General features: G+C 40.8%; 1 protein-coding gene across 1 annotated transcript; it reads left to right on the top strand.

Annotated features, from left to right (window-relative positions):
* Positions 1-304: 304 nt before the first annotated feature.
* On the top strand, positions 305-2,361 carry LOC104446334 (ankyrin repeat-containing protein BDA1). Its single transcript, XM_018872941.2, has 2 exons — positions 305-971; positions 1,185-2,361. The coding sequence occupies exons 1-2, from the start codon at positions 396-398 to the stop codon at positions 2,076-2,078; spliced, it is 1,470 nt and encodes a 489-aa protein (XP_018728486.2). The 5' UTR covers positions 305-395; the 3' UTR covers positions 2,079-2,361.
* The last annotated feature ends 6,425 nt before the right edge of the window (positions 2,362-8,786 follow it).

The following is an 8,786-nucleotide window of genomic DNA, read 5'->3' as shown; positions in this document are numbered from 1 at the left end:
ATTATGGAGCTTACTTTGAGGCGAACACCCCCTCTTGAGAAGGGTTTTGGAGATTTTCTCGCTTCTTGATTTTCGATGTCTTTAAAAAGCCACTTTATGACCAAAAAAACTGACTTTCCGCCTGCCGCACGATTTCAATGCTGGCGGCGTTCCTTTACTCCGTGGTCCTACTAGTTGGATCTGTGCTTTGATATTGTCATTATTTTACTGAAAAGCTGAGTTATCACGAGTGGAAATGTGAGTGGAACCTTGCTGTTGCTAGTCTTATTTCATCATTCACCAATGAGCTTCTTGATGCTCGGAAAACTCTATAAAATGGGTCGATATAATTTAACAGATGTCCAAGTCCAAAGGTGTCCCAAAAAGAGAGAGAGGCCATTGTTAGTTCAAATCAAATGGAGCGAAGGATGTTAGAAGCAGCACGAAAGGGCAATATCCATGAGCTGGACGACTTGATCAGCAGCAATGAGCTCATCCTCGAGGAGATGGATCTCGAAGGAGCCGGTCACACGCCGCTGCATGTCGCCTGTGTGGCTGGCCATTTGGATTTCATCCGAGAGCTCCTGAAGCATATGCCAAAGCTTGTGGAAAAGGTGAACGCAGATGGTTTCAGCCCGCTGCACATCGTAGCGGCTCGAGGTGATGCCGAGATTGCGAGGGAGCTCTTGACAGTGGGTCCACACCTTTGCTCTGTGAAGGGACGAGAGAGAAGGGTCCCTTTGCATTATGCCGCTGCGAACGGGAAGGTCGATGTCATGAAGGTACTGCTCGCCGCTTCACCTGAGTCCGTTGAAGAGACGACCGCTCGAGAGGAGACTACGCTTCACCTTGCCGTGAAGAACAACCGGTTCGAGGCGGTGGTTGTGTTGGTGGACCATCTAAAGCAGCACAAGAAGGAGCAGGTGATCAATTGGAAGGACCACAAAGGCAACACCGCCTTGCATCTCGCTGTCGCGGGCAAAAATTTTGAGGCAAGTCTTGCGGTTCCCTTATTTTATCGCTCTTTTCTTTATGCATTACTGAGGGTGTTGATTTGGTATCCCTACCATATGCAAAGATCTTCTAGGCCAAAGAATTTATCGAATCAGGTCTGTTTTGATCATCACAGGAATAAAGGATGTCTTGTCTATGCCTAAAGTCTTTACGTATAATTTTAATGTATGAAAAATGGGAAAGAATTGCAGGTGGTGAACTTCCTGCTTTGTAAGCATGCTATGGAGTCCGAGGTCGTGGAGGTGAACGCTGTGAACGACAGTGGGTTGACGCCTCTCGATGTCTCAACTCCCTCGCGAAGGGAAGCGGGAGATAGAGAGATCAGAGAAATCCTCATTCGTGCGGGAGCCAAACACGGGAGAGGAAGATCAAACTCGCCCACATCAAGCCCAATCCCAGAGGACAACAACGATATCGATGGTAGTAATAGTCATCAAGCAGCTGGGGAGGAACCAGTTAAAGATGCCGCTCAGTCATTACCGTGTTCACAATCGAAGAATTCAAAAGCAGAAAAGGAGTCCTTTGGCGACATCCGCAATGCCCTGTTGGTCGTCGCCGCGCTCATCGCGAGCGCGACCTACCAATCCGTGCTTCAGCCTCCAAAGATAATAGAAGTCGACAACGACGAATCAAAAGATCCTCCTTTGCATAAATCCATGACGGAATACTATGGTTCGGGCTTGGTGTACACTCTCTTCCTGGGCGGCAACACACTAGGATTCGTGGTGTCGGTCCAGATGATCATTTGCCTCACTAGATTTATCCCCAACCACGCTAGGCTACCGCTTAAGCTGCCGCTTAGGCTATCCCTGGTCGCCATGGTTCTAACTTATTTTTGCTTCACGTTATCCTTGCTGCTCAAGACAATGGGTAAAAAAAGTCCAGCCCACAAAGCTTTGCGCATGACACCACTAATGATATCATTCGTTCTTCTGCTGATGCAGCAGTGGCTGGCACGCGCTATAGATTATTTCTTGGAACGGCTTGTTGGATTGCACCTTCTAGGTGATATGTACCGGCTAGAGGACAAGGACTCAGAGAATAAGGACTTAGAGAAGAAGGGCAAAAGTAAGGGTTGTCAATGATGATGGTATCTCTCTTTCCTTGAGGTTGAGCTAAGACATGCAAGCCTTTAGCAGTATGGTATTGTAGATTGTTCATCGAGGTTGGGCATCAGACTGATGTCCTTAGATTCTCTGCAGTTGATTGTGTGATGTTTGCAAGTGATCCGTTGTATCGTACTCCCTAATAAAAGCGCGTTGGGGGCTTATACCCCAGTTTTGTAAATTCGTGGACAACGGTCGAGATTTTGAGATGTGGTCACGTGAGTTCCATCCTAAGTACTCATTTGGTATTTGCTTCTTCAGATGGATCAAGCGTGAAGTTAAACTCGCAAAAAGCCTAATGTCGTTTTCTTCTCGAGCTCCATATGAAATTTCACTCTTTTTTTTTTTTTTCCTATTTTCAATACTTTGTTGTATCTTCTTCATCCAATTTCCATGCGTGACGGGTTTTTAAGTTATCTAATACAATCTACCATTGAAGCATTTGGCCTAGCGATAAATAGGTTAGTTATTTCTCCCTAAATCATGGGTTCGACTATGAATAAAATATTAGTTTGTGATGCGTGACTGTAGCATATGTTGTTGTGCGGAAAGACTTTTTAATCGTTAGCATCTTGGTGGGGTTTAGGTCACAGACGGGATAGAATAATTATTGATCAATGCGAACGTTAAATAAGCCACAAAGGGTGATCATCTGAAGAGGTCACAGAGGCAATTGGCCAGGGCATTGACTTTATTTCCACGGAAAAGAGCTAAAGAGAAAAAACATTGCCTTTATAACATATGAGGTCAGCCAACGAGAAACGCGAGCGTGTGTTACAAAATAATGGTCCAGTTCCTTCAAAAAGCATTCCTCGAAAAAGCACAAACTTTAAGTGGGATCTTACCCTTCTTAGAGTTTTTATCCAATATTGCCGCTAAAGGTCCGCGCGTCAATTTCATGTGTGCATGTCTCTCTCCCTTCATATGTCATTGGCAATGTGAAATTTCAACTCAATTCAATATTTCCTTGATAATGAAAGAACCTGATTTTTTTTTAAATTTTTTATATTTCGTTATTTTCTTTTCCTCGTCCGACGTTCCTTGCAACCTCCATTAATGGAGGTGGAGCTGCTCATGCTCAAATTTGTAAGTCTTAACTCTCTACTTTGCCTTCTATCTCAGCTCCTATTTAATCTCACCAGCTGTTTTCTTAGTTTCACATGGCACAAGACTATGGATATTTGTCTAAAAAATCCTAAACTTATGGTACGATAGTTAGTTTAGTCCTAAACCTTTTAATTATGCCAATTTTGAGATAGCTAGTATAAGCACCTAGAGGAGGTGAATAGGTGCACAAACAAATTTTCGAGATACGGAAGCGATTCTAGGCAATTGATAGAAAGGAAAATGCGATCAAAGCGAAGTAAAGGTTAAGGAAGAGAGAAATGAACACAAGATTTATAGTGGTTCGGCTTATCCCAAGCCTACGTCCACTCTTCCGCACCGACAGCCCCACCGGCTGGATTTCACTATGAACAAAGAGAAGTTATGCACAGCTTTTCCTTGATTCCACAATGTAGATGTTCTACCACACTTCCTCAAGGTTTCTCACGAATATAGACTCTCTTTTCTTTACACGATTTTGCTCAACAAATGAATTGACTAAGAACAAGAAGCTTCAGACTTTGGAATTCTTCTATCATGCACCCCACTCGAACAACTGGAACGTCTTCCTTATATACTCCTTCATGCCATCATACCCGTTGGCACTTACTAAAGGAATTCCTCCAATCTACCCATTGGACGGAATCAATTAGGAAGATCATTCGAGCTATTAAAGGAACATGTCGATAGCCCATCAATCATGTTCACCCATACAATCAGGATCTCGGTTTCCATAAGTAGAACCTTCCAAGTATACTTTGCCAATCATCGGATCCTTAATCTTCAAATCAATTATGATCAAACAAAGGATTTCGTTATGTCATATCCAGCCAAGAGATCTTCTCTAGTCGATGAGGCCACATCCTTAATGAAACATCCAATTCTGGATAGCCTTTCTTTAACGGATTAGAAACTGTCAATGAGGATAGACTTTGAGTCTTGAGTTTGGCTATCCGAAGGTCTTCAGACTTTAAATAGCAGAGTCTACAAGCCTTCAGACTAGACTGATGGAAACATTTTGTCAACTTCAAAACACTTCAAGAGGATTTCTCCAACAATCTCCCCCTTTTTGATGGTGACAAAACTTTCCTGCAGATTTGGAAAACTTTGACCTGCAAAACATTTCTCAAACACATATGCATATCTTATAGAGATAAATGGCTAAATAAATAACACTAGAATCTGCAACAACAGAAAATAGGTTAGTCCAGTATGCAGTAAAGCCATCCATAAGATATCAATAGTAGTTAATAATAAGCAGTCAAATCCAAATCCAAATCCTTAGTCCATATCCAGACACACATGACTCAAAAGTCAAGTCGAAACAAACCACAAACCAAACATACCAAAAATTTGACAAGTTTAAGTTCAAAGTTTCAAAGTTTTTCAAGTCTCACAACTCTCCCCCTTTTTGTCAGCATACAAAAATTGAGATGAAAATGAAGTCAAGGATTCTTGGGAACACGAACAAGCTGGAAATCTCCCATCGACTGAACAATGCTTTTCAGCCTTTTTAAGTCTTCCTTCAGCTGAGCAACATCCTCACTCTTAGCATTAGCCTGAATCTGAAGAGAAAGGGCTTGGATTTGATCATTTAATGAACCCAAAGAGACTTGTCCTGCATTCTGCAAGTTTTGAACTTCACATCCCAATGCATATATCTAACCTTGCATCTCCAAGAGAATATCCATCACTTTGCGAAAGTCTGCTGAATTGTCGATCTGCGTACTGGCGTTAGCATGATCTGATGGAGTAAATGCAGATGATGGTAGATCAGCATAATCACCGAGATTTGGCGAAGAAACCTCATGACCTTCCTTAGGAAACTGAGAGGCCTAAATATCCTGTGGATCTGCTGGGGATCGACTGACTCCTTCACTGGTTGTAGGATTTGAGGACATTCCTCTTTTCTCTTGGTCTCCCCCTCTGTTCATGCCTTCAGGTGGAGAGTGCTCCTCATGTTCTTCTTTTTCTTGATCTCTTTTCTCTTGTTCTTCTTTTTCAACTCTCTCTTGCTCAGCATTTCTTTCTTCTTCTTCTTCTCTTTCCTCCGTTTCTTTTTCCTCCGTTTCTTTTTCTTCTGCTTCTTTCTCTTCTCTTTCTTCTGTCTGCTGTTCTAACTCTTTCTCTGGAGCAGATTGACTGAGATTCTTCAAAGCAGAAATAGTGATGTTTTCCTCATCATCTTCATCATCAACGAGGAGAGCTCTTCTTCTCTTGGATGGAGCACCCATGGGTTCCTTCCCTTTTATTTTTCCTGCAGAAGAGAATTGATGAGATTTGACTGGAGTCTTCTCCTTAAATTTCTCCAATGCCTTGCTTAGTTCCTTCAGATGCATCTTTGTCACCATTTTCAGTCCTACCACCATATGATCGCACGATCGAACACAAAAAATTTCAGAAGGCTGAATGTTCAGATGTCTGAATAACTTCGTCACAAGACCTGGATAAGGAAGTTGTCCTCTGTCCTTCATCATAGCTCTATACATGTGGAACATAACAGTGTGAGGAAGAGAAAACCTTTTCCCAGTGATGATAGCATACATTAGCTTTGCCTCTGAACTTGAGACATCAGTCTTGGAAGTTGATTTCGGTCTGAGGCAATTGATTACAATTTTGTGCAGCAAGATGTCAAATGCACTCATCCTTGAATAGGAAATCTTTCCCTCAGTTCTCCTATCCTTAACAAGTTCCAGAGTAGTACGAGCAATAGAAACTTTGATCCGTTGATATCTTCCTCTCTCAACTCCTAACACATCTAACAGCATATCCATATCCACAACAAAGTCTTGATCTTTGACATTGAAGGAAAATCTATTCGCATCCAAGAAACTAAGATTTGAATAGAAATATGCAGTTAGTTGAGGATAGGCCTCTGTGGTGTGAGAGCAGAATTTTTTAAGTTGAAGATGACCGAACTTTTCCCTTAAGTTCACATTTACAGCATCCAGAAAGTCAAAATCCACACTCCTAGGATTTATCATCCCACGCTTCAGCAATTTTGAGTATAGATCCTTCTGTTCCTTCGATCTAAACAACTCTCCCATTTTTCCTCGATTTTCCACCGCAACTCCCATTCTTGGTTGAAATTCGCTGTATAATTTGTCATCATCATTTCCATCCACCGGATTAACTCCCCAATCACGAGGATCACTTGGGATATTCGCAAGGGATTCTTCTGCCACCCCTTTACGAGCAATTTCCAAACTTTCCATTTTTCGCAAAAAGATATATTCATTTCCATATCCTTTGTCCTTAAGAAAATCATCCACATAGTTCAATGGAGTACCAGTCCCTTTTAAAGCGCGATACAGCTTATAAATAAAAGAGGGCCTTTGAACTCTTATAGGATCTGCATCTTCAATGATTTCTTCATTTTGATGATGATTAACATCTTGAGGACTAGATGGAGGAGAATAACGCTGCTGAGAATGTTGTGGGCTCTGCTGCTAATTTGGAGACACTTCTTCTTCAGTGAGATCGAAGTGCGTAGGCCCCTCACTCATTCGCCGTGGTCCCCTGCTTGCGATCCTCGAAGACTTTCTTGAAGACGACACCTTTCTTAGTCTTTGAAAGATTCCTTGCTTGACTTTCCCAAGAAATATGACAACTTTTTCGAAGATTAAACAAGAGAAGAAAATAGGAATGGAAGATTGGTGTTTTTTAGGGTTTTGGAGTTAAGCGAAGAGAAACCGACTATATATAAGTCAGTCGTAAAGAGGGGATGCCAATCGTTGTAATGGAAAGTGAAAAGATACCTTTTTAAAAAATAACTGCCTTTTTCGAAAAATGGTCATTTTAAAATAACTTCTTTATCTAAAGGAAACGATGCAATAATCTCGTCAATTAAAAATAGCTGTTGAGATAACAATAATCAACACGGTTGATGAACGTACCTTTTCAAGATGAGATTAGAGAGAGAATAACTTACAGTCAAAGTCTTGCAGTCAAAATCTTGCAGTCAAAGACTTATATGTTTGAGTCTGAGAGTCTCTAGACTTTAACTTCTTCGAACCTCAAAATGTTGAGTCTGGAACGGATAATTTCAAATTGATTTTTCTCCAAAGGCTTTGTAAATATATCCGCCAGTTGGTTCTTTGAATCAACAAACTGAATCGTAATTTCTCCATTTTGAACATGATCTCTAATGAAGTGATGTCTTATCTCTATATGCTTTGCTCTTGAGTGAAGAATTGGATTTTTGGTGAGATTGATTGTGCTGGTGTTGTCACATTTAATCTCCGTGCATGAATCTTCAATTCCAAAGTCTCTTAGCTGTTGTTTTATCCACAAAATTTGTGAACAGCAACTTCCAAAAGCTACATATTCTGCTTCTGCTATAGAGAGAGCTACTGTACTTTGCTTTCTTGAAAACCAAGACACTGTCCTGCCTCCAGGTAGTTGACAGGTACCTGAAGTGCTCTTTCTATCAACTCTGAATCTGGCTAAGTCTGCGTCTGAGTACCCAAGAAGAGTAAAATCTCCCCTTTTAGGATACGAGAGACCAAAGCTTGAAGTTGATGCAATATATTTGATAATACGCTTTGTAGCATTTAAATGTGATTCTTTAGGGTCTGCTTGAAATATAGCACAAATGCAAACACTAAACAAAATATCAGGTCTAGAAGCAATAAGATAAAGAAGTGAACCGATGATACTCCTGTATAACTTTTGGTCTACTTTCTTTCCTTCTTCATCTTTATCTATCTTCACGGAGCTTGACATTGGTATATTAGCCTTTTTGCAATTGTCCAGTCCAAACTTCTTCACAATATCATTAGCATATTTTTCTTGATGAATAAAAGTTCCTTCCTTCAGTTGTTTTACTTGAAGTCCAAGGAAGAAGGTTAACTCACCCATCATGCTCATTTCAAATTCATCCTGCATAGTCTTAGAGAATTTCCTGCATAGACTTTCATTAGAGGATCCAAAAATAATATCATCGACATATATTTGAACAAGTAGAAAACTCTTGCTTTCTCTTTTAATGAAAAGAGTAGTGTCTACTTTAACTTTAACAAATCCATTTTCAATTAAAAACTTACTCAGTCTGTCGTACCAAGCTCGAGGAGCTTGTTTCAAGCCGTATAAAGCCTTTTTGAGTCTGAATACTGAGTCTGGTTTCCTTGGGTCTTCAAACTCAGGTGGTTGTTTCACATAGACATCCTCTAGGATGAATCCATTTAGGAAGGCACTTTTGACATCCATTTGGAATAACCTGAAATTCTTATAACAAGCAAAAACAAGTAATAATCGAATTGCTTCTAACCTTGCTACTGGTGCGTAAGTCTCGTCATAGTCTATCCCTTCTTCTTGTGTGTATCCCTTGGCCACGAGTCTTGCCTTGTTTCTTATGACTTTTCATTTCTCGTTCATCTTGTTCCCGAAAACCCATTTAGCTCCAATAACGAGACTTACCTTTTGGTTTAGGAGTCAATTCCCAGACATCATTAATACTGAATTGCTTGAGCTCTTCTTGCATAGCTTCAATCCAGCTTTCATCAGATAAAGCTTCTTCTATGCTTTTGGGTTCTATTTTAGAAACAAGAGCCACAGCACTAGACTCTTCGCGCCTTTTGGATC

The sequence above is a fragment of the Eucalyptus grandis genome, chromosome 1 (genome assembly GCF_016545825.1).
Source record: "Eucalyptus grandis isolate ANBG69807.140 chromosome 1, ASM1654582v1, whole genome shotgun sequence".
Lineage (NCBI taxonomy): Eukaryota > Viridiplantae > Streptophyta > Magnoliopsida > Myrtales > Myrtaceae > Eucalyptus > Eucalyptus grandis.
Note: the sequence above shows the minus strand (reverse complement) of the source record. Positions and strands in the feature narration are given on the sequence as shown.

What these genes read in the sequence shown, in the direction of transcription:
- LOC104446334 (XM_018872941.2), top strand. Translation starts at nt 396, where the DNA reads ATGGAGCGAAGGATGTTAGAAGCAGCACGAAAGGGCAATATCCATGAG. An exon ending in TCGCGGGCAAAAATTTTGAG is followed by an intron (nt 972 to 1,184) that starts GCAAGTCTTGCG and finishes AAAGAATTGCAG; the next exon opens with GTGGTGAACTTCCTGCTTTG.